The sequence below is a fragment of the Mauremys mutica genome, chromosome 4 (assembly GCF_020497125.1).
Source record: "Mauremys mutica isolate MM-2020 ecotype Southern chromosome 4, ASM2049712v1, whole genome shotgun sequence".
Lineage (NCBI taxonomy): Eukaryota > Metazoa > Chordata > Testudines > Geoemydidae > Mauremys > Mauremys mutica.
Window position 1 is genome coordinate 160,201,386 of NC_059075.1, and position 25,865 is coordinate 160,227,250.

Consider the following 25,865-nt stretch of genomic DNA (forward strand, 5'->3'; position numbering starts at 1 on the left):
AACCAGCAATGAAAGCCAGGAGGCCTGACTCCCAACTCCCTGCCTCAGTCACTACAACAGGTCACACTCGGAGCCAGGGAGACTGGGAACAGGGTCCTGCTGGCACTGCCAGCTCTGGAAGAGAGGGTTCCGCTGGAGGTATGTGCGGGATCCTGGACACAGGACTCCTGGGCTCCATCCCCGGCTCTATCCCTGACTCTCAATGGAACCCTGAGGCAGTGGCTTCTCCTGCCCAGCCTCTGTTTCCATCAGTGGGGCAGGGGTCCCTCCCCTACAGCCCTTGGGCCATCACGCTTCAGGAATGTATGTGAGGTACTAGGAGACCTTGTGATGGGAGGTGTCCTGCTGGCTGTCAGTCAGTGTTGTGACCCCTCGGCTGCTAGCTTAATTATTCGGTTTGTCCGTCCATCTGTCTGTCCAACCACGGGACAGACCACTTGCAGGAAGGAATTGAAATAATGACATTGTTATTTTATTTGTATTTTTTTATTTGATTTTTTCTCTCAAATTTGACACCCCATTTAACTTGAAGGAGGAATTGCCTCAGCAGAGGAGAGTTTGCTAGGGGCTGCCAACTGCCCTAGCCACCTCTGTGAGCCTTTCATCCCCCTCCAGGCCTCAGGCCGATTCCTAGAGCTCTGGTATTGTGTTATCCCAGCCTCCACCTGCTCTGGGAGAACTGGAGGAGTCAGTCAGCAGAGGCTGCATAAATGCCCCATTCACCAGAGCCACTGCCCATGGCATCACGTTAAGGACATGGGGATCCCTTGGGGAAAGGTGTCCACTTCCTCTCACCCCCCGGGACTACTGCCCAAAGCCTCCCAGCCCCTCAGCTGGAGGGGGCGAGGGTAGCTGAGGGGACTCTGGGGAGTGGAGCTGGATTCCCGCTGGGCTGGGAGGTAGAACAGCTCTCACAGGAGGACTGAGAGGAGTGGGGGCAGGAGTTCATTCCACAATGGTGGGAGAGGGGATGGAAGTCACTAGAGAAGAGAGAAAATTTCGCCTTGGGGGTTGGGTGGGGGAATCCGTCCCTCAGACATGGGGAAGGGTGGGGAGGAAATTTTGCTGGCTCAGGTGTCATTAATACCCTTTGTCTCGTGGGTGTAGGAGTCTCTGATAGATCCTTGTTCCCTTGCAACAGGAGGACATTACAGCCAACATCATGGTACAACTATTTAACATCAGAGTCTTGGGCCAGGTGCCCGAAGCCCTGCAGGGGCTGTGCTCCGTGGGGCAGCCTTGAAGACCCCCCCTCTTCGCATGACCAGCTCCCACCCCCTGCCGCAGGTACTGCTCTGTCTCACTGTGCCTGGGGGGAAGGGCTGGGGGGAGCCACCATAGAGCCCCCCACAGCACTGAGAGAAACCAAGGCCGAGCACCTCGCTCTGAACACCCTGCCCCACCCCGACCCCTGGAGCTGGGGCCAGGCCAGATACTGTCCCTGCCCCCATGCCCAGAGGCCAGTTTTGGAAGAATCAGGCTGTGAGGGCCATGGGGCTGGCCCAGAAATGAGAGCATCCGCAGAACCAGGAGTTATCCTCAATAGCCGTTACAGTCTGGGAGGCGTGTCTCACACAATCCTGTGTGTAGATCTGGGAAGTGAACTGGGTCCCAGCCTAGACCCTTTCCTCCAGGGGCACCTTCGCTTTCTGCCCTTTATTCTCCCCTCCGGCTAGGGGGTCTCTGACTGTGAAATGAACAAGGAGGGTGACGGGGTCTTGGCACATAGCCTGGATGGGAGCTCCCCTTGGCTTGGACCCCAAGGTCTGAGACATCTCTGTCATCTGGAGTACTGTGTCCAGTTTTGGGCCCCACACTACAAGGAGGATGTGGAAAAATTGGAAAGAGTCCAGCGGAGGGCAACAAAAATGATTAGGGGGCTGGAGCACATGACTTATGAGGAGAGGCTGAGGGAACTGGGATTGTTTAGTCTGCAGAAGAGAAGAGTGAGGGGGGATTTGATAGCTGCTTTCAACTACCTGAAAGGGGGTTCCCAAGAGGATGGATCTAGACTGTTCTCAGTGGTGGCAGATGACAGAACAAGGAGTAATGGTCTCAAGTTGCAGTGCAGGAGGTTTAGGTTGGATATTAGGAAAAAAAATTCACTCAGAGAGTGGTGAAGCACTGGAATGGTTCCCTAGGAAGGTGATGGAATCTCCTTCCTTAGAGGTTTTTAAGGTCAGGCTTGACAAAGCCGTGGCTGGGATGATTTAGTTGGGAATTGGTCCTGCTCTGAGCAGGGGGTTGGACTAGATGACCTCCTGAGATCCCTTCCCACCCTGATATTCTATGATTCTATGATCCTGCTGTCCTTCTTTTATTGCTAGGAAGGGAGTCCCCCGATGAGGGGTCTCTAGGGCCAGGTGGGCAGTGCCTGGGAGCACCTGTAAGTCATCCTGGTTCCTGCCTGCATGTACCACCCTGCCCTGCCCTGCGGTTTCTTCACTATTGTCTCAGACTTGATTCTTGGCTCTGATCTCTGGCTATGACTTTAGCATGACCTTTCTTGGCTCCAGATTTTGGTTATGAACTCTGGCTGCGTATTTTCCTTGCCTTTCTCTAGCCTCACTCCAGGCCCTCCACTCACCCGCTCCAGCATTGCCTCCTTCTCCTGATCTTCCCAACCCCTTGGATTTTGACTACCTGGATTTGACCTTCGGTGTGTATCTGGACTTTGGCTTGGCATGCACTTGGCTGATCTTTGGTCTGACCACCCGGCTTCGACCTCTGGCCTGGACTTGGACACTGGCTCTAGTTCTGGTTCTGCTTTGTTGATGGACTCTGATCTCGGTTTTGATCCTGGTGTGTCCCTGGACCTTGATTCTAGCACCACTCTTAGCCTAGGTGCCATCCTGCACCTCGCTGCGACCTACGCTCCAACCACTGGACCTAATTATCCGATGCAGCATGTGACATCAGGTGGGGCAACTTCTTGCAGAAAATCAGGCTCTCCACAAGTAAGTGGCCCCTATGCAACAGGGGACCAATCACACCAGGTGTGAACTATGGCCTCACTACATGAGCCTGGCCCAGTGATGCCCCTACTGGAGTTGTGCAATGGAAATGACTGAAAATGTAGGGGTTCCTTTAACCAACCCCTGCCCTACTCCGCCATTCTTGACTCGGACACCCGGCATTCCTGATAAATACCAAGATTATATGGATACCTTTGAAAGAAATGTGGACTCATTGCCTCTGCACCGGGACTATGACTGCCCTATTGACCTACCACCTTGGTTGAAAGTTGCTTTAGCCTGTATTTACGCATTGTTGGAACCAGAATTAGCGGCTCTCCCTGCGTACATTCATGGAAACCGGTCCTAAGAGTTTATGAGCAAATAAGCATTTCCCATGGGTGCCCAGGCCCTTTTTGGGAAGAAGAAATGTGAGACTCTACTACGCTTCTGTTTAGACAATTGGCTCCTGCACAAAGTGATAGTTTGGAACCATTACCCCCTGCTGTGAATCCCCTGACCTTGCATTTCATCAGTGATGTAGCTGCGGACAGGGGCGGCTCTAGGTTTTTGGCCGCCCCAAGCAGTCATGCCTGGGAGGCGCCCCCGAGCCGCGGGAGCAGCGGACCTCCCGCGGGCATGACTGCAGAGGGTCCGCTGGTCGCGCGGCTCGGCTGGACCTCCCGCAGCTGCGGGCGGTTCGCTGGTCCGGTGGCTCCGGTTGAGCTGCCGCAGGCATGCCTGCGGGAGGTCCAGCCGAGCCGCGGGACCAGCGAACCGTCCGCAGTCATGCCTGCGGGAGGTCCACTGGAGCCGCCGGCCGAGCGTCCCCTCCGCAGTCATGCCTGCGGCAGGTCCGCTGCTCCCGGGGCTCCGGTGGACCTCCCGCAGGCATGACTGCGGCAGGTCCGCCGGCCCAGCCTGCCGCCCCCCTGGGAAAGGGCCGCCCCAGGCAGGAGCTTGCCCCGCTGGGCTCTGGAGCCGGCCCTGGCTGCGGACATTGTGGATCCATACAGTGTCATCTATTCGGGTGACATACTTCTCTTTTTGGAGAACCGAGAGCAGCATGTGTACTACATCCAAACCTGGAGAGGTTTCGGCAGCATGGTCTCAACACAGAATTGGCCTTTACCTCTTGGTATCTTCTGAAGTGGAACTGCCCTCTTTCAAAACAGCTTGCATATTCTATTGTTCTCCAGGACAGCAAGGTACATGTGACCTTTGAAAGATAATGTCTCTCTGTGCTGGGGACATGGGCCACCGGCTTCTGTGAGGACAGCTTGACTTTACTGCTGTTGGAAATAATGGCAGGTGCTGGTCATATTGAAAGAGGAACTCTTTCCTTAAAGGCAGCTTTAGCCTCATTCCTGTTGACAATGATGAGAGCAAGTGGCCATTTTGAAAAGTTGCAGTTCTCTGAAGAAGAAAGTTATTCACCATTAAAGCTTTCGGGAAATGTTCCCCTCGCCTATGGAGTTTTTACACACATACACACAAATTCTTATGCATCAACTGGTTTAGCAGAAAATTTCAGCTTTTTCTCAAAAAAAATAAAGCTTGAACTCTGGACATTTTTATTTCTGGACTTTTTCAATTCTAATCTATCTTTTTTTTTAAAGACAAGGCAACCAGGACTGCACAAAGTATTCAGGGAGAGAGGATACAATGTGTTTATATTCAGTCAATATGATATTTTCTGTCTCGTTGTTTATCCCTTTGCTAATGGCTCCTAACTTTGTTAGCTTTTTGAACCACCACTGCATGTAGTTTTCAGAGAACTGTCTTCAGTAACTCCAAGAGCTCTTTCTTGAGTGGTAACAGCTAATTTAGATCCATCATTTTGTATGTATAGTTAGGATTATGTTTTCTAATGTGCGTTACTTTGCATTATCAGCACTGAATTTCATCTGTCATTTCCTTGCCTGATTGCAAAGTTTTGATCGCTCAGTTCTGTGAGTTCCCTCTGTAACTCTTTGCAGTCAGCTTTGGATTTAACTATCCTGAGTAGTCTTGTATCATCTGCAAGTTTTGCCGTCTCACTTTACCCCTTTTTCCAGATAATTTATGAATATGTTGAATACAGTTGCTTATGGAACCTTGTTGCTTACCTCTCTCTATTGTGAAAGCTGACCATTTATTCCTACCCTTTGTTTCCTGTCTTTTAACCAGTTACTGATCCATGACAGAACCTTCTCTCTTACCCCATGACTGCTTAATTCGCTTAAGAACCTTTGGTGATGGACTTTGTCAAAGGTTTTCAGAAAGTCCAGGTACACTATATCCATTGGATCACCCTTGTCTGCATGTTTGTTGACCCCGCTCCAAGAATCCTAATTGATAGGTGAGGCATTATTGCCCATTACAAAAAAACATGTTGACTCTTCCCTAACAAATCATGTTCATCTATGTATCTGTTCTTTACTATAGCTTCAACCAATATGCCTGGTACTGAAATTAAGCTTACTGTTGTAATTGCCAGGATCATCTCGGTATCGTTTTTTGAACATCAGGGTTATATTAACTTTCCTGCAGTCATCTGATACAGAGGCTCATTTCACTGACAGGTTACATACCACAGTTAGTAGTTGTGCAAATTTCATATTTGAGTTCCTTCAGCACTCATGCTTGAATAACATCTGGCCCTGCAGTAAAGTCTGAACTAAGGTGGAGTTGCTATGGGAGCTCACAATGGGGCACAGGGGGTGCTGGAGCTCCACCACCCAGTCCCAGAGCAATTGAGGCTGTGTGTCCTGCACTTGGGAAAAGTGATGACCCAGAGCGAGGAGGCTCTCTAAGGAAACTTATGATCCGAGTCATTCTGCAGAGAGCTAATTTAGAACAAGGTGGGGTGAGTTTAGCAGTGTAGATTGAGGAGACAGTGTTGGACATGTACAGAACCTCACACGGTACATACCTTATAGGTTCAGTTGTGTCTTTACTCATCTAAGCAATGCCTCCTCGCCTACACTGCTATTTATAGTGCTGCTAGGAGGCATGCCAGGTGAGGGGCTTTACATGCCACCCTAAGGAGTGTGCAGTGTAGACATAGCCTTAGGGAGCAGCCTGCTTTGCCTCTCTCTGTTTCAAGGTTCTTGTATGTTATTGTTCTGAATTCTAAAGAAATAAAAGTGTTATGTTGCAACCTTCCAAAAGCATATTTTAGGCTTACATCTAACGTCTCTATTTGCATGCTGTGAACATAACTCTGATTCCACCCAGTAGGGGTCAGGCGTATTGGTACACCATCCAGTTAACCATGAGAGTGGGCTGAGCACTTGGGAAGGTGGGGGTTACATGAAAGGTGTTTTATTTATTTAGAATAAAAATGGAGCAGACTGATTCAATGCTATTCTACTCAGGATCTGATAGCACAGAACTTTTAAGTGATATAATTGGCTTTAGTGAATTTATATCATGCAATGCACATTGTGTGGTTTTGATAAACAACTTGCACATCTGTCGCCTGGAAGAGCCTTTACACTGTTTCTGGCGATGCTGCTGTCATGGAGTTCTTGATTCCACCCCAGCATAGACCCCTTTCTCCTACCACCCTTCCCCGTTAGTTACGCTGAAGGATTTTATGCTAGATTTTCACTGAGTAATAATCACTTTTCTACCTAGCATTTTCCTTACAGCACATTTCACATCCCTGTTCCTCAGGCTGTAGATCAGGGGGTTCAACATGGGGATCACTATCGTATAGAACACAGAGGCTATTTGATCTGTATCCAGTGAGTAGCTGGCGCTGGGTCGCAAATACATGAAAAAAATGGTTCCATGGAATATAGTCACAGCTGTCAGGTGGGAGGCGCAGGTGGCAAATGCTTTATGCCTGCCCTGGACAGAACGGATCCTCAGCACTGCAATTACAATAAGAATGTACGAGATGATGATGATCAGAAATGTGCTCATTTCAAACAAACTGCCACAGGTAAAGAGTAGCCTCTCGTTGACAGAGACATCACTGCAGGAGAGTTTCAGGAGAGAGGTGAGATCGCAGTAAAAGTTATTGATGATGTTGGAATCACAAAAGGATAATCTCTGCAAACTGCTTGTGTTTATCAAAGAGTTAATCAAGCCCGAGAAATACGACCCAACCACCAGCGTTATGCAGACCCTCTTGGTCATGGTGACCATGTAGAGCAGTGGGTTACAGAAGGCCACATAACGGTCATACGCCATCACAGCCAGGAGGAAGATCTCAGTGGTGACAAACACAACAAAGAAGCCATATTGCATAATGCACCCGCTATAAGAAATGGCTTTGCTCTCCACTAAGAAATTGGCCAACATATTGGGAGCAATGGTGGAGGAATAGCAGACATCTAAGAAAGACAAGTTGCAGAGGAAGAAGTACATGGGCGTGTGGAGTTGGGGGTCGATCTGAATTACCAAGATCATCCCTATATTCCCCATCAGGGTGATGAGATAGATGAGAAAAAACGTGACGAAGAGCGGGGCCTGCAGCTCCAGACGATCTGTTAATCCAACGAGAATGAACTTGGTCACTGTGGTGTGATTGTCTCCAATCATTCGTGTTAACTTCCTTGTTATCTGCAGGGAAAAATAATTAATCATGATGCTTATAGCAACTGATTTACATTTATTCACCACTCTGGGCAGACTTTGGGCTTTTGAGTGCCCCATTTCCCTGTGAGTGCTGGCAATAGATGCAATTTTTCATAGAGTAGGCAGTAGACAAAACACTCTGGAATGCATAGCAATGACCTTAATGTACATAGTGCATCTGTAACCCATTGGTTAGCATGCATTACGTGTGTCCCAACACTGCCTGATGTACAGAGGATGTGCTTCTGTTATAGCCTATTGCTTCACTGGCTGGCTCTTTAGCCAAGCTGTAGACACTCCTGCTTGCATTCTAGAGAGTCCCAGTTCAGTGCCTCTTGTTGATTAACATAGTAACTGTCACTCATATGCATTACTGTAGCATCATCAATTGTATGATCGCGTTGCATACCTGAGTATATTCTTACAAATAAATCTAAATCCTTCAATCGACAAGTTGTTTGAAGCCATTGTGACTGCACAGTAGTTAATGCACTTACTCTCAAAATAACCCAGTGGTAGAAGGTGCAGAATTTGGCTTAGTGTCCCTTAAAACCATTCACGTGAAAATTATGCTAAAATTCATATGTAGGCAACACTGAGCACATGAAATATAACACCACGGAGTATTAATGAAAATGAGCTTGGATGTACAGTGATTTAGAAATAAATTATTATGTGAATTGTTTCAAAGACTATGACACTATCAATAGTGTTTTGTTAAAACATCTTGCTGTGAAGGGGACATTTTCAGTTCAGTAAAATAAAAGGGAAAAAGACCTAAAAAGTTCTTTTCAGAAACCATCCACTGCCCCAGATCCACCCAAGACTTTGGTAATTTCCACTGAAATAGGGAGGACCTGGGTTGGGTTATTTAGAGAGAAATAAATAATTTGACACAGTTAAATGTTTAAAGGACATATTTTTTTAATTAATTTTAACTCAGAAATTTATTAACAGATGCACTAGCAAATTCTCAGAAAATGCATTCTTTAGTTAGGGCATAGTGCTGTAAATATGAAGAGGACGTGGCTTAAATATGTCCAGATGCAACAGCCATAGACAGAAAGATTAATAGGGGAGTACAAGGAAACAAGGAGTTAATATGGTCCGCATGAAAGGCAGTGACCTCAGCACACCACAGTGAATCTCTGCTTAAGTGGAAGCAAACTCAGCCTTTCCTGTGGCACTACCTCCATGCTATCCAGTACATACATTGTACTTAGAGCCACATGGACTTTTTTTTCAGTGTTGCAGAAAAGTGAGAGTCTGTCATTTAATTCTGCTTTACGGGTTAGAAATATATTGATAATTTTCATGTCAGTTGCTTATATGTCTATATTTTGCACTAAATCCTGATCTTACTAAAGACAAGTGGCAAAACTTCAATCGACTTCAAACTACCTGAACTCTAATAATGCATATGCAGAAGGGGAAAGAATTAAAAATGGCATCTGTACCTTTAGCTTTGGGGTTTCCTAACTCTTCTGTAAAACTGTTTGTCATCTATGTAGCCCTTTTTTTTGTTTAGGACCAGAATGGGATATGTTGGAACCCATGTTGAGTGGAGGTGGTTGAATTTATTTTCACCAAATTATATTTTGATGAAAAATGCATTTTGGCAGAAAATGTTCAGTGTAGTCTAACTTCCTCTGATGTGTCAGGGGAAAAAAAGGGGAAACAAACCCCAAATATTTGGGGTGGGATATTTTCAATGTGTGGTGAAATTTGGAACCTAAGATTTTAATAACATTTTTTCAAACCCAAAATATTTACATCGAGAGGCGGGGCACTGCTGTTTTATTTTTGTTTTTGTTTTTGTAAAATCTGTGATGGTGATGGGGAAGCTGCATGAAATTTCCCACAAAATTTAAAATTTAATTCATTATCATTAAAAATTATATAAATTAATTATAATTTAAAATCTCCAACCAGCTTTAATGCTGCATAATACTTTACACCATGACTAATCAATGTAAATGAATGGTGCAATCTGAGGATTAAGTTACTTCCCAACAATAGAGATTGTATCAGAATCTTGCTCATCATGAATAATTTCTGCACCGTTTGCTTCCTATTATTTCAGGTTTCTGGCCTGCTAGCTACATTTCACTTTGACTAACCAATAAATAAGATAAAATAGGGTTACATTAAAAAGAAGATGCTTCTAACTCAGGAAAATAGAATGGTTTACTCCATTATTTATCCCTGCTTAGTTCAAATATAGCCCCGTGAAACCTACCTGCTGATGAAAGCTGGCATTTACCGAAAGGCTTCAAAGGATTTGCATTAGTAAAACGATGGATTTTTAAGTTGAAGTGTTTATTGCTAGCTTATAAAGACAAGACAGATTCCCTGGAGTTTTCAGATCTCTTGATGACAGAATCGCACAATTAAGTAACTAAGACTCATGTTGCAGGCAGAAATTTTGGGTACAGAATAATTGCCCTCAGATATATTGTTCTGTTCGGAGTGGGAGTGCGAGAAGAGATTTTTACTCATATGCCCACTATTTCTATTCCAGGTTTTTTTTAACAAGGATAATTGATCTTCCACATTTGGCTGGAAGGAGGCCCAAAATAAGCCCCCAATTTCTGATTCTATTCTATACAGACTTACATCACCATAATATCTGAGCATCTTCCTGCCGTGTATTGAGTGACATGATTGTTTATTCTCACCTCTTCTCCCCATTATTCCTGAAGGAATTCTGCCCATTGCACAATGCAGAATTCACACCACATTCATATTCTGTGCAGAATTTCCTTCGCCTTCCCCAGATTTGGCATTGCAGAGCTGCGGGCTGCCACTAAGGGCTGCCGGACCCAGCAGAGCCCAGCTCCCAGCTTGCCCATAGAAGATACTGCCAGGGTAGAGATATGGAGATGAAGGGTCCCTGGCACACCCTGAAAGGAGGAGGTGACATGCAGGAAACTCCATACAAGCACAGGGCCCAGCATCAGGTTGTTTCTCCCTCTGGATCCCTGGACTTTGGAAAGGGACGGGTGCGAGTGTCTGGGCTGGGAAGGCTGCAGCTGGGCTCTGGGGGACGGTAGGGGGTGCAGGTGTCTGTGCCAGGGGGGCCCTGTGGCTGGCAGGTATTTTGAAAAATTACCAAAATAATTGAAACCGGTGTGATTATATAGTGCTATTTTGACAAATTATATATGCAGAATTTTAAAATATTGTTTTGGTGCAGAATTCCCCCAGGAGTACCCCATGGAGAAAGCTCTGTACAGTGGAGTATATGGCTGAGGTAGAGATTTTTATTATTATTATTCTGATCTGGTTTACACCGATTTTACACAGCTGGAACTCCAGGAGATTTCAGTGTAGTTCTTCTTGATTTGCATCTATTTATAGCTGTTAAAGTCAGACCTGAATCAAACCTGACTTCAGATTTCAGTGTAACAGCCTTGGCATCCGCTTATCATGAGCACCCCCACTCTGTCCGCTAAGTGCGTACAGTCACTCAGTTTGGAACACAGAAGCACCCACCTTTCGCGGGCACCCCCTTTCTGCTTGGGTGTAAGGTGGCTTTTATTTCAGTTCATACAATGGGGTGACTCCCACCTCTTGTGAGCGCTTCCCCCAGCAGATGCTTCTTTAGGCAGGTGGCTTTCAGTGACTCAGCCCTCTAGCCGAGTCACAAACATTGCCCCCATTCTGGGGTATACAGTCTCTAGCTCTTTCTCATGGCCCTGGTATGGGGGCATAACACCAAGGCTTCCTTCCCGGAGACACTGCTTTCTCCAACCCTCCAACAGGGGCCCATCTCTCTACCCTTCATTGGGATGTCCTTTTTGGCAGCTGTCCCTGAACTCAGTCTTCAAGCAGGCCAGCAAGGACCATCATGGTATCCTTGCCAAATCTGGCTAGGTTCTAGGCTCAGTCCTGCCTGAAGTGAGCTATCCAGAGAGCCTCATGTTATTCTCCCAGGGGATCCTGCCTATCAGTTCCCTGTGGGAGTCAAAAGTCTGCTTTTCTGAAGAATCACAGGACTGGAAGGGACCTTGAAAGGTCATCAAGTCCAGTCCCCTGCACTCGTGGCAGGACTAAGTATTATCTAGACGATCCCTGGCAGGTGTTTGTCTAACCTGCACTCAAAAATCTCCAGTGATGGAGATTCCACAACCTCCCCACGCAATTTATTCCAGGGCTTAACCATCCCGACAGTTAGGAAGTTTTTCCTAATGTCCAACTTAACTTCCCTTGCTGCAATTTAAGCCAATTGCTTCTTGTCCTATCATCAGAGGTTAAGGAGAATAACACATCCACAGACTAAAGAAATAGCACCCTATTACTATATGCTACAATAAGAGGAGAACATGATGGATTAGTTAACATGTTAGCATCACACTTATGTTTATTATTATTTATAATTATTTATTATTATTTTCAGAGGAGCCAGCAATGTGCAAGGTGTTTCAAAACTAAATCAGACTCACATGTTCCCTGCCCCAAGGGGCGTACAATCTCAGTATTAGACAAGAACCAATAAAGGTATGCTACAGGCAGATAAGAATCATAGTGTTTACATCAGTATTTTCCAAACTAACTAGTGAATAAATGGCAAAAAAAACCCCTACATTAACACAGAGTTATGGTTGCCCGATGATGGCTCGTGCCATTCCAGAATGTTGAGTTCAGCAAAACTCAAACTTGTGAAAACCAGGAAATACAAAGTTCAGGGAAATGCCCACACAACCATAACTCTGACCACTAGAGCTGGTAATAACCACTGGGAATTATCTGCTTGCACTCCAGCTGCATTCACTGTACTGTACGGTAGATGTACTGAATGGCAGAGGAATAAGTTGGAGCTGTGACTGAGATATGACGAGACATGGCTCTCAGTCCCCCCAGGGTGTGTGATCGAAGGAAAGGGGTCCTATCAATCAATGGTTCTCAACCAGGGGTACGCGCAGCCCTGGGGGTACGCGGAGGTCTTCCAGGGGGTACATCAACTCATCTAGATATTTGCCTAGTTTTCCAACAGACTACATGAGAAGTGCTAGCGAAGTCAGTACAAACTAAAGTTATATACAGACAATGGCTTCTTTATACTGCTGTATGTACTATATCAGGGTTTCTCAACAGGAGAGTTGCAATCTATTTTATAATTATATGATAAAAATTGTATGATCTCAACCTGATCAAGGTCACATGGCAGGAAATTGAACTCATCCCTCATTAGCCTTAGGTTGGCCAATGGGTCGTCCTTCCTCTAGCATGTGTATGCACAATGATGTTTGTCTGTCTAGCTATCCACACATCGATCTGTCTAGCTACCCATCCAGCCCTGTGCATAACCATCAATCTGTCAGTCTATCTACAAATATACCTCCACATATACAATTTACTTTATTTCCTTGTAAAGTGATGGTTGATGTGGGATGTCGGTACTGAGGTGACAGGAGTGGCAAACCGAAAAAATTACATTCTTGGTATCATCTCTTTGTGTCTCTTGATACACTAGCTGACACAGTTTGTTATGTGGTGTCTGCAAGGATAAGTATCTTCTTCATTTGTTTCATTTGCTACCAATGTATAATGGAAAAGCTACAACACTGTTACTGGACATGGTTATCAAGTGAAATGGCACCTACCTACATTATCTGGCTCAAGTTTCCATTTCTTTATTGTCTTCTCCTATATATCACATAATGAAGGAAATTTCTGCATGTCGATTTAATGACTCAGAACTAGCTCATGTTTGTGGTCCAATACTGATCAGTAAAAAAGTCCCCATATTTACATACAGCGAGGAATAATTTTCTGATATATTGTTCTTCTCAGAGCGTCCTTCACCTCCTTGTTCCTCAGGCTGTAGACCAGGGGGTTCAGCATGGGGATCACCAGGGTATAGAACACAGCCACCACTTTATCCTGATCTGCTGAGTCGCTGGAGATGGGGCGCAGATACATAAAGAAGAGAGTCCCATACAGCATAGCAACGACCGTCAGGTGGGAGGCACAGGTGTTGAAGGCTTTGCGCCTGCCCTCAGCAGAGCGGATCCTCAGGATGGCAAAGATGATATATGTGTAGGAGACAAGGATGATCACAATGGTGACAATGGTTGCTATAGCTGCAAAGGTGAAATGCACCAGCTCATCGATGCGCGTGTTGGAGCATGAGATCTTTTGGAGAGGGGGGATGTCACAGAAGAAATGATCGAGGACATGGGAGTGGCAGAAGGACAGACAAAACAAAGAACTAGTGTGGGCGATTGCATTGGCAAAGGCATAGAGATAAGAGCCCACCACCAACTGGATGCAGACTCTCCTGGACATAACAACATGATAAAGCAATGGTTTACAGATGGCTACAAAGCGATCATAGGCCATCACAGCCAGGAGGCAAAGCTCAGTGTTGGCACAGAGAGAGAGGAAGAAAAACTGAACTACACACCCTGCAAAAGAAATGTCTTTAGTCTCTGCAGAAAAGATTACCAGCGTCTTTGGGGCAATCACAGAGGAGTAGCCAATATCTAAGAAAGATAAGATGCTGAGGAAAAAATACATTGAGGTGTGGAGTCGGGGATCAACACGGATTAACACAATCATCCCTAGATTCCCCACCAAGGTGCAGAAATAGATGAAGGAGAATACCATGAAGAGGATGATTTGCAGCTTTGGATTTTCTGTTATTCCCTGGAGGATGAAGCCAGTCACTGTGGTATAATTCCCCAGCGCCATTTATCCTGTAGATGCTCTCTACGACCAAAGAAGAGACAAATGAGAGGACAGAACAATGGGTATTCTCAAAATATCTCCAATGGCTCCTCTGATGTACAGTAAAAGTTGATGTTAACATTTTTAACAGAAATTAGATACGAAAGAGAATATTTAATAGGGGAGTAATGTGTAAAGCTAGTTCAAAAATGGGGTTTTATTTTATGTAATTTCCCATGGAAAAGTCCACATTATATAACTATAAAATAGTTTGGCTGTAATCTGATATATTTTGTCTGCAGTCAGACGTATTTTGATTGTGAATTGTGCACCATGGGAAATGTAGTCCAAGCAGTGAGCCGTGCCCATGGAAGAGGATGGGAACACGAGGAACTTGAACTACAGCTCCCATGAGAGACCATGGCAAGATTCCCAATTAATTAAATTATTATTTTTGGAGGGCAAACAGCTGAAATTTTCCATGGAAAATTTGAATGAAAATTATTTTTGATTTTCAGTTTTTAATTTCTTCTTGCAATTTTACATAGAAAAACATTCATATTTTCCTACTTCCCAGGGATCGAGTGTTTCCACTCCCTCTATGAGGGTCTGAACCAATACTGATGGAAGCCAAAGGCAGGTTTTCCATTGGCTACAGTGCACTTTGGATCAGGCCCTTTAAGAAAATGGTGAAACCTGATACTGACACCTAAAAGAGTGCAAAGGGATGAAAGGTAGTATTCCATGTATTTGAACTTTCTGAACTCCCTGATACAAGATATTTTCAAGGCAACTAAAAATTATAAATTTATGTGAACTAAAAGGGGAAAAACACACCCTCCTTTTTTAACAAAACGTTGAATATGGGATTTTTCAATGCACCAAATTGGAATATTAAAAGCAGAGTCGCAAAGCACAGGCCTGTGTTGTTTAAGCAAAATAACCAGGATCGTCAGTTTGAAGGCAGCAGCAGTCTCAGAAAGCTCTGCTCATGTTCTAGCCAACAGAGGCAGGACAAATAGAACAACCTAACATGTAAAAATGCAATATGAGAGATGCAATGGTCCAAATATGTAAAAACCTGTCCTCCCTGTTTGTCCCTGAGGTTTTCATGTTTGCAATTAAAGGAAGCCAGATATCTAGCTACTTGATAGCCCCCTGGTTCCAGTCGGTCTAAAGACAAGAGCTATCATGTGCACAAAACCTTATAGGGAAAAGATGGATTTTTAACCTAAAGCCATACCCAGTTCAGCCACATTTTCACGACTTCCCAGGTGAGGCAGTGTAAGAAATGGCTGGGTCTTTGCTTAAGATTTGACTCACTGTGGAATGGCATGTCACATTACCCAGTGCTGGATAACTATGGACTGAAGGGCCTATGGAAGTGCAGAATGCTCAGCAAATTAACCCAGAGGTGATCTTTGAAAAAAATAAAGTGTTTATATTAACTAATAAGCCAAACTCTGTCCAAACCCAGGTCTGCTTTGTGTTTATACCCGACGTAAAATCCAATGCATTCAGGCCAGCATGGAGCTGCTGTTTGAAGCATCTCATCTGGGCTTTTCAAAAGAATTGATGAAAACTAGATGTACTGATCCATTTGAAATTAAGTGAGATCTGGGCATCCACCATCCATGGCATTCACATGCTCCTCAATAGCATGACAACTGCACGGCTTACAACCTTCAATGTATTTAGCCTCACTACACCACTATGAGGTCGGGAATTATGACCATCCCCATTTCACAATTGGGAAAGTGTGGCACAATGAGATAAAGCAAGTTGTGAAGATCACTCAGGAAGTCTTTGGCAGAACAAGTAGTTGAATCCTAGTCTACCAAGTGTAGGATTAGCACCTCAGCCATGGGAACATCCTTATGCCTGACTCCCTAGCCCTCCTCTGAATATCCTTGTCCTAGTTTAAGCTTTTTCCACTGCAGTTTCCTGTGCCTCCCATACATTATTCATTGTCTTTAGACTTTAAAGACCTAAAAGACATCTGTGCTAGCTTTAGATGCCTTAATAGATGAGTAGAAACACAATCCACATCGAAACAGCAAACACAAGTGCAGTGAACAACTCAGCTAGCAGAAAACACATCCGGACACAAACATACCCTCCCCTGATCTCCTGCAAAAGATGAACATCTCTTGTAATCAGGACTGGTGGAGCTAGATCAAGCACTTTAATATTTTGAGTGCATTTTTGTTTTAAGTCTTTGACAAATAAAAAAAATACATTCTGAACAATCTATGTGCATGAATATTCTCTCCTTTCTCCTGGGATATGTGTTGCATGCTCAAACTGGTTTCTCCTGGGCAACTTCTTGGTACTTTCTGATTCAGGCTACATTTGCTCACCAATGGCTGTGCATGTTTCTGGCCCTTTGGGGAGCTGTCTCCCAACCCCAGGACTCTACATATGCAAAAAATCCAGCTCCGTTTTTGGGGTTCCCCTGTTTCCCCCTCCCAACACTGAGTCCTTCTCTGCCCCCTTTTCCTCGAGGGCTGTGGTCTGTGCTGTTGGGGCTAAGAGTGTCTACTCTTTGATCAGAGGCACCTGTTCCCAGCATCTTTCCCATCACTGCTCTCCGTGTCTCACCAGCCTGGTGGAAAACCCAGCTACCCGACATCAGCCAGGTAATTTCAATTCTCACAAACTACCACCTGGCAATTCCCTGGTCTCAACTCCTCTGTTATCACAGGCATTGGAGTTGCATCTTGATGCAAAGAGATACAGTTACTTTTAAAAAACTTATCAGAAATAGCATCCTGAAAAGCTGGGACCTGGATTGGGGTATCCTCCGCCACCCCTTTCTCTGTCCCTGAGAAGTCCAGGAGGTCGGTCACACGGTTCCCTCTCAAAACCTGGGCCATGGGCTGAGTGCCTGGGTGCACAGATGCTGACTCAGCCATTTGGGCCTGGGCATCCTTTCCCAAGTGACCAGTGAGGAGACAGTCCTGTATTTTCACTATTCCTTCCCCAGTTCCCTTGTCTGTGTGCCCGGCTAAGACATATTTCTCTGTGCTCCCTCGGAAGGGGTCCGTCCGTTGTTCAGCTAACAACTGAGAGAGTTTCCTTAATCAGTGACAACACTTCTCTTGCCCCCAATCCTGAGGGTCTGGTGCCTTCTGCTGGAAAAGAGCCAGTCAGCCCCTCCCATGCTTGGAAGCCCCCTGCCTTCCTGTGTTATAGAGTCACAGGAACCCTCACCCATCTCAGTGGTTTCTGAGATTCCATCACCCTTCTCTGGCCTCCCCTCTGGGACACATTTCTCTCTGCTCCCTAGAGCGGGGTCTGCCTCTGGTTCAGCTGCAACCTACTGGTAGCTGACAACCTGGACAATTCTCTCCCTGGCAGGCATCACACCCCCATCCCTTCCTGAGGTGGTGGTGTGCTGGGAAATCCCGCGCCACTCGGAACCAAACAGTAGCACCTCAGCAGATAGGAACCTGACCCAAAGCCCACTGAACTCACCAGAAGAACTGCCACTGACTTCAGTGGGCTTTGGCAAAAGCCAGTGAGGACTTCTGTCTGGAGGGCAGCTATCATCCAGCATAAAAGACACGTCAGAGAATTTAAAACAAACATATTTGTGCTTCCACCTGCCCGCCCCCTCATTTCTAGATTGAACAAATCATTGAAAAATCCAATATTATTGCCACAAAACACATGTTTATTATTCTACAATATTTCCTTTATCATTTGCAGATGCCAGAACTGATCTCAAAACCTCACATGCTTACCTCGTTATTGCATTCAGTCTGTGGACTACTTTCAAGAGTCCTGTTCCCTTTTCAGTGTAACTTATGCTGAGCTAGAAAAGGAGAAAGAACCAAAATCGCTTGTACCAAAAAATCTCAGTTTTGAGTGGATCGGTGTAATGCTGTAGCCATTTGCAGAAATGTGAAATGAAAGAGATTCCCCCCACCCATCCAAAATAAATGGTCTAACTTGCCTCTACTGTGCTTCTCAGTTCCAGATTGATCATATCAGGATGGTGGATGTGTTTATATCTGGTTTAGTGGCATATTAGTGCAAAATCCCTGAAGCATCTCAGAGCTCTGAATCTCTAGCCAGGCACTGATGAGATCATCAAAATGTCCTTTGTCTCTCCTGGGAGCTGGGAAGAATCACATGTGGATTTGTTGGGTGTTTTGTTTACTCTTCTTTTTTCCTCTTTCAAAGGGATGTGCTCGTTGCAGAAATAGGGATATGCTTCACATAGAGAAGCCCTTCTCTCCAGGAATAGGTTGTGAAATAGACTCAAAACTAAAGGGGTGTATCCTGCTTTTAAGCCTAAAATCCCAAATAAGGGCTAAAGACACTCAGATAACTCTATCATAAGGCCTGATCTTCATCAGGTATAAATCAACATAGCTCCATATAGGTCAACAAAGATATTCTGACTTACATCCACTGGGGAGCTGGCCAGTTTTGTCTGGATCAAATTCTATCCTTGGCTACAGTAGAGTAAATCCAGAGGAACTCCATTGACTTTACTGCAGTTACGCTGGATTCACACAGAGAAAACCAAGAGCACAATTTGGCCCATGACATAGGCGAGATAGACGTACCATGGAGCCAGAGGGATGGAGGATGGTTGTTCACGGAACAGCCCTTGCTGAGCCCTGGATGACTCATAGTCCAAGAGGAATCCCCTCAAACCAGATCTACCTTGTGGTGTGTTTGAAATGCTGATGAAACTTTTCTCTCGTATACACAAAAAGGCATCCTGTTCTTTTCACCGATACTTGACCTGTTGACAAAACATGTGGTCGGAAATTTTGAAATTCACTGAATTTTGAGCAGCTCTAATTGAAGAGACTCCCCTCCTCGCTGTGTAACAATGAGCACCCACAGTAATTGTATAGCATAAGAGACTCCCTCAACAGATATGTAGCAATGGGGTCCCTCAGTAGTGTGTCCAAACACACACATCTTGCATGCAGGCCACTGTCCTGTATGCTGCTAGAGCAACAGGCTCTGCCTACCTCTTCCTTTCATTCCCAGCTGGCCTGCTATCAGGCCTTTCCTCTGCAGCCAGCTCCCAGGCTGCTGCCTCTCGCTCTCTGAGGCTGTGGGATACTGTCGGAGAAAAACTCAGTTCTCGCTTTTTCTTTTGGGTGCAGCAAAATCAAATACTTTATTATTTCTCCAGTAATTACAATGGAGGGAGAGAGTGCCCTAGGACACAGGTTTCAGAGTAGCAGCCGTGTTAGTCTGTATCCGCAAAAAGAACAGGAGTACTTGTGGCACCTTAAAGACTAAAATAAATTTGTTAGTCTTTAAGGTGCCAAAAGTACTCCTGTTCTTTCTAGGACATAGGGTCACCCCAGTCCCGGACAGGTCTCTCAACCAGTAAACAATTACAGCAAGTATTTATACCTTTATTACAGACAATAACTAGCAATAATACAGACAAAGAAAAAGCAACAACTGCATTTTGTTTATACATAAGCCATCCTGCTATCTTATTTTTCTCACTCCTAGAAGACACCAGTCTGCATATTTGGTTATCAGTTACAAGGTCGTAATAACTTTTTACATAGTTTCTTTCCCTCTCGCCTCACACCATCCTCGCTTCTGCAAGTCTCACGTCATTAGGGTTACAGTGTGGCCTGACTCTTGCTAACTGACTGACATGCATTAAGATCCCCTTCAAATCCTTGTTAATTCTTTCCCTACTTCCACAATACTCAGGACCAGTTACTCCCTCTGCCTGAGGTGGAGAAAAAGATTTGAAGTTGGGACCCCTACATTACAAGAATGGGCCTTAGCCACTGGACTGTAGGAAATTCTGGGGTGGGGCTGTCTCAGTCTCTCCTCTTGATGCTCTTCCTTTTTGTATAATTAATTAAATGGTCATTTGAGAATTCCTTTATATATATATATATATGTCATAATGTAAAAAAGTTTTGTTTCATGTTGATTCGAGGAATTTTGTATCGATTAAATCCAATGTCCTGAGTATATTAGAGACGCTTTGCTCTTTTAAATCTTTCCTCCCAAGCTCTTTCCTCCAGACATTTAAGCATTGGGTTTGATCTTCTCTGTACATTTTTGTAAAACAGGAGTGACAATGTTCCCCCTTTTCCTAGAAGATGGGTGGTGTGAGTCTGAATTAAACGAATATTGTGACATGCGGCGAAAAGCTCATGTGTTTGTTCCCAGTGCTCATTCATCTGAGCTATGGGGCTATTTGAGTGGGGGGAATGAAGCATCAGTTTCACCATACTGTATTACCCTGGCACATGTACAAATGGTTCTGAACCAATGTGAAGCAATTCATAGGATTAAGGAGTGGCAGAGCAATTTTCATTTTTTTTTAACTGGACCTGGTCAGAAAATGACTTTCCATTCTGCAGGAAATTCTGACATTTATGGGGTAAGAGATTTTGGAATTTATAACAGAATTAATATTCAAAATTTTTTGATTCATTACCAATTCCTCTGAAAATGTCAAATAATTTTGTTATAACAATTATTTTTGTTTCAACTTTTATAACATATTAAACATTATATATAATATAATTAAAATATTATATTATATAATGTTATATCAAAGAGCACAACTTTACTTATGTCTGTCTGTCTGCTCTAGGAAGCGCGCTTCCAGATGCAGCATACACCTACCTCAGTTCCATTTTTCAGGAAACATAATTTCAATATCTTTTCTGCTATTCGTCTCCCCTAATGCTTATCAGGCAATGACTTCTCCCCAGGAAGGGGAATAAACTCACAGCGTGTGGTTGTGCCTTAGGCCTGGTCTACACCAGAATCCACATCCCTGAGCGATGTAGTTAGGCCAACCTAAGGTCCTATGTAGACAGTGCTAGGTCAAAGGAAGAATTCTTCTGTCAACCTCGCTACTGCCTCTCGAGGAGGGGGATTGCCTACGCCAACAGGAGACTCCCTCCCATCAGTGCAGGTCGTGTTTACACTGTAGTGTTTTAAGTGTAAAATACCCTTACATTAAGTGGACCTAGCGTTAAGCTACACAGGGTATTTCTATACTGCTGCTGGGAGCTCACCTCCGAGCCCGGTTAGGCAGACTCACTTTAGCGCCTCTCGAGCTAGTGTGCTAAAACTTGCCCTTTAGTGATTACGGCACTGGCAGTGGCTCTGGTCAGCCACATGAGTTCAGACTCAGGGGTCACACACGTTTCTGTAACAGGCTGCTTGGAAATGCTCTTGGTTCCACAGAGACGTAGAACAGAAAATCTAATCCAAAGAAGCAATCGGATGTTTAAGCATATAGAAGAGAGGACCTTTAAACAAAAAGAGCTGCTCAATATTAATTGTAATATATAATTATAATAATGGTCCTTCTGGCCTTAAAATCTGCAAAGCTATCTTATCCCTTACGCCTTCTAACGTTTTGGTTTTGCTTTCCTGACTAGCGCTGCACATAGGAACATAGGCCCCGATCCTCAACGGTATTTAGGCACCTAACTCCCAAGGATTTGGGCCATAAGAAATTGTCTTAATGGATCAGACTACAGTGGTGCCCAACCCTATTACACAGGAGGGCCACATAAACCAAACACTGGGGGGGGCGGGGGAAGCAGATTCTACACATTTTAATCAGATTTAAAGTCACCAATATTGATTTATATTTTAAGTTCAGCGTGTTTTGTGCATATGTGGGTTGTTTCTATGTACAGGACCATCTATTTACACACATGTGTAAACTAAAATGATGTAAACATGGTGCCAAAACACTAATGAATTGCCTCCTAAGTGCTGGACCTAGGGGGTCTGCTGCACCCCCTGATTTCAGCTGGTTTCCATCATATACAGGGTTTACAGTTTGGTTCAATGGCTCTCAGCAGCCCCACTATAAAAATTGTTCCAGTGCCCCTGAAAATTGGCCGTCAGTAGATTGTGTTGAAGCAGGCTGCAGACCTTACAAAATGCTCTGGTGACCCATATATGAACTGCAGGCCCTAGGCTGGGCACCCCGGTATCAGAACAATGGGAGATACAATCCTGCCAGACACCCCAGCCATTTGAGGAGAATTGCCACATGAGACACCCAAACAACAACTCCCCTAAAGCCACAGGGAAACATTTCCAAAAAGACATTTTTGGTTTTCAGCCAAAAGTTTTAGGCTGAACATTTCTGGGATTTAATATTTTCTTTTAAAAAATTGGCTATGTAAAAACTCCCCTGTTTTGTGACAAGCACCAGTATTTCTATGGTTCAGGTCTGAATTTGCCCCCTTTCCATTTCACTGGGGAGAAGTTGTCATTCAGCTCTCCACAGTAACACCAGAGAATGTTTCACTGGCAGTTACTGACCTTAGAACACAGAATTGTGCGTGAGCTGTTCAAATCCTTTGTCAACAGTTAATTTCACCTGCCATTGAGCTGCCCATTCCACCAACTTTCAGCTAGGTCCCTCTGAAGTTTTCACTCTCATTCCCCAGCCTGGGCGGCCCAAAGTAATTCCATGTCATCTGCAAATTTTGCCACCTCACTGCTCACCCCCTGTACCAGATCACTAATAAATATTTGAAACACCACCAGTCCTAATCCTGAACATTGTGTCAACCCATATTTTACCTGTTGTGGTGTTGAAATTGATGATTTATTCTACTCTTTGGCCCAGATGCTCAAAGGTAGGTAGGCTCCTAACTTCCACTGAAATCAACGGACGTTAGGAGTCTAGATATCTCTGAGGATCTGGGCACTTATTTTCTGTTGCGTAACCATTTTCTCATTCGTGACACCATTTTGCCTCATATTCCACAACTACCTAACTTCCTTAATAGCCTCATGTGAGGGACTTTGTCAAAGAAAGTCCAAGTATATTATGTCAGATGGTTCCTCCCATATTCACTCTTTTGTCGGCAAAATGAAAGAATTATAGTAGGAATGAGGAATGAGGAATGATTTTTCCATAGTAGAATCACAAGTTGCTAGTCCCTATCATGACATGCTGATCCTGGTATTTTTTAAATTCCATTTGATCATCACTGCTAGAGAGAAACACACATTATTGCTTATATAGGGTGAGATGTGCCCCCAGCCATGCCCTTCATCCCATTACTCTATGCATCACTCTATGCTATTGCAGCCCTTTCTGAACCACTGAGTCTGCCAGTGCCCCTCAATCCTGATCTTCAGTCATTTTTGCCACTCCGGTCCCAGGCTTTTAGACATCTCTGGAAAAAAAAACATCTTAATCCTGATCCATTGCATTCTACCTGGTAACTGCTTATAAAGTTTCTATTTTTGGGCTCTCAAAATACCAGTGTCATGAATTACTCCATTCTTATTTTCTCAACAATTACAAAATAATTCAGTAAATGTAACAGAAAATGCATTTTCAATAAATCTTTACTCCTGACTGGAAGTAATTCTTCCTAGGGGGAGGTTCAGATTTATGGAATGCATAAAACAGGGGAAAGGGATGGAGAGCACCATCAGTGCTTCAAAGAACTTGAACAAAGTTAGAAGCCAACAGATTGGCATCCCACTATCTACTGCTCCCATGTGACCTAAAGGGCATTTTAATGATGCCCTTTGTGCCAGATCTGAGATTGACAGCTCTAAGGGATTCTGTCTCCAAATGCCAGCAGACCACATAAATACGCCCTGCCTCTAATTACTCCTTTTGAATCCAAGAAGGAGAGATGTCTCTCTTGCAACAGGCAGCTTTAATATTACAGGACGAAGACTAACGTGAGTAAAATAAATGGTTTCTTTTCTTCAGCTACCTGGTAAATACATCCAGATCCATTCTTTTCAATGAGAAACAGTTTCCCCCACCCCTTATTCTCAAAATGGTGACTCTTTTACCACCAAAATGTTGTCTTGATTATCTCTCATTGTATAATTTGCAGTAAAATGGGATAAAAAGCCTAAAATACCCAGAAAGCAGCATGTGATTTTTTTTGACAGGGTCATATATGGGGCTAGAGACCCTCAGCTGTTGTTGATTATCATAGCAGCATGGACCACAATAGAGTTGTGATGATTAACACCAGCTAAGGATCTGGCCCAATGTGCTTTAATGAGCTAAGTTATTGTATACGCTCCTCAAATGAAAAAAAAGGAAAAAGTAAGATAAAAATACCCCTTGTTTGCCGGGAATCAAGTTGCAAGGGATTTTTATTTTTTTTTAAATAAGGTTCATGCTTTTGAACAACAAAGGTTTTCATTTTAAACTTCTCCGAGCAGATTTTCTGCTGGTGAAATATTCTAGATTGGCAGCCCTAGAGAGAGATGGTCTCTCTCTGTTGAAAGAAGGTTCTGTACAGAACGGGCAGCACTGGCTTCCGCCAACACACCAGTCTCTGCTCCGATGGAAGGTCTTGCGGGTTCAGGGTGGATACACAGGGATAATGGAATGGAAATAAAAAGCTCATGTATATTTCAGATTTTTCTCATTAGCTTGAAGTGGAAGAACAAGCACATTTGGACTCACTTGAATTCCAAGGAAATGTCTTCCTGGACGCTGTCTGACCGACACTCCCTGCTACTGGGGCATCTCATTGTGGAGTTCTAGGTGGCTATCTGGTGTGTATTCACTATGAAGCTGCTTAATGTCTTTGCTTTCAAAATATCTTTGGAGAAAGAAAGGACAGTCCTCCCACTGTCTCCATGCACTCTGGGTACATGAGAGAGATTTACAGAGCTTCAAAGTATGTCTACACTGCAGAAAGGAAAAATAACCCATGGCAGAGAGTCTTAGAGGCCAGGTCAATTGATTCTGCCTTGTGTGGCTTGCGCTACAGCGCAAAAAATAGCTGTGTAGACATTCAGGCTCAGGTTGGAGCCTGGGCTCTGACACCAGGCGACGAGGGAGAGTGATCAGCTATTGCCATAGTGAACATGAGAGAGACAAAGAGAGATGTTCTGTTCATATCACTGTTCAGTAGACTGTTTCTCTCCTGAATGGTGATCTTTTCCAAGCCCACTTGTGTTGCTTCTGATTCACCCCTGAGTTATGCCCGTTCCATGCCAGTGCCAGGAGCCAGAACAAGTGTGAAAGCTTCTTTCAACCATGGTTTAACTACAGCATCCCTTTGTTGATCTCTGCTGTTCGTTCATACCTCCTTTAATTATGTAAACACCCCCACTGTGAATATTAACTTAGTTATCTCCAAAAGAATTGTTTTTGTGGAATTTACTCTGGGACTTTATTCCAAATGTGAGATTTTGGTTGACTTGTCATAAATATATACTGGTTCCTAACTGACGATTTAATTATGGATGGGTGTTACTGCTGCAATATAAGGCTGGTTTTCAAACACTTCATCCACCTTTCTGCTCTATATCAGATTGTTGCAGAGTTCAGAGAATCATAGAACCATAGAGTTGGAAGGGACCACATGGGTCGTGTTCTAGTCTAACCCCCAGCCAAGATGCAGTGTTTGTTGTGTCTGACTAACCCAAGACCGATGGCTCCAGCCTCCTTTTGAAAACCTCCAGTGAAGGAGCTTCCACAACCTCCCTTGGCAGGTTTGTTCCATTGTCCTATTGTTCTTACAGTTAAGAAGCTTTTCCTGAGGTTTAATCTAAATCGGCTGTGCTGTAGTTTGAACCCATTGCCTCTTGTCCTGCCCTCTGTGGCAAGAGAGAAAAAACTTTTCTCCAACTTTTTTATAGCAATGTTTCAAGTATTTGAAGATGGCTATCATGTCCGACCTTAATCTCCTC

The 25,865-nt window shown here is 44.3% G+C and overlaps 2 protein-coding genes across 2 annotated transcripts; both read right to left on the reverse strand.

Annotated features, from left to right (window-relative positions):
* Positions 1 to 6,545: 6,545 nt before the first annotated feature.
* Positions 6,546 to 13,241, reverse strand: LOC123370115 (olfactory receptor 1052-like). Its single transcript, XM_045016359.1, has 2 exons — positions 13,130 to 13,241; positions 6,546 to 7,508 (listed from the first exon to the last, which is right to left on the reverse strand). The coding sequence occupies exon 2, from the start codon at positions 7,485 to 7,487 to the stop codon at positions 6,546 to 6,548; it is 942 nt and encodes a 313-aa protein (XP_044872294.1). The 5' UTR covers positions 7,488 to 7,508; positions 13,130 to 13,241.
* On the reverse strand, positions 13,174 to 14,219 carry LOC123370114 (olfactory receptor 1009-like). Its single transcript, XM_045016358.1, has one exon. The coding sequence runs from the start codon at positions 14,217 to 14,219 to the stop codon at positions 13,275 to 13,277; it is 945 nt and encodes a 314-aa protein (XP_044872293.1). The 3' UTR covers positions 13,174 to 13,274.
* Between the last annotated feature and the right edge of the window lie 11,646 nt (positions 14,220 to 25,865).

Bases quoted from the DNA above. Each gene is read 5' to 3' on its own strand.
- LOC123370115 (XM_045016359.1), bottom strand. From the start codon at position 7,487: ATGATTGGAGACAATCACACCACAGTGACCAAGTTCATTCTCGTTGGA.
- LOC123370114 (XM_045016358.1), bottom strand. From the start codon at position 14,219: ATGGCGCTGGGGAATTATACCACAGTGACTGGCTTCATCCTCCAGGGA.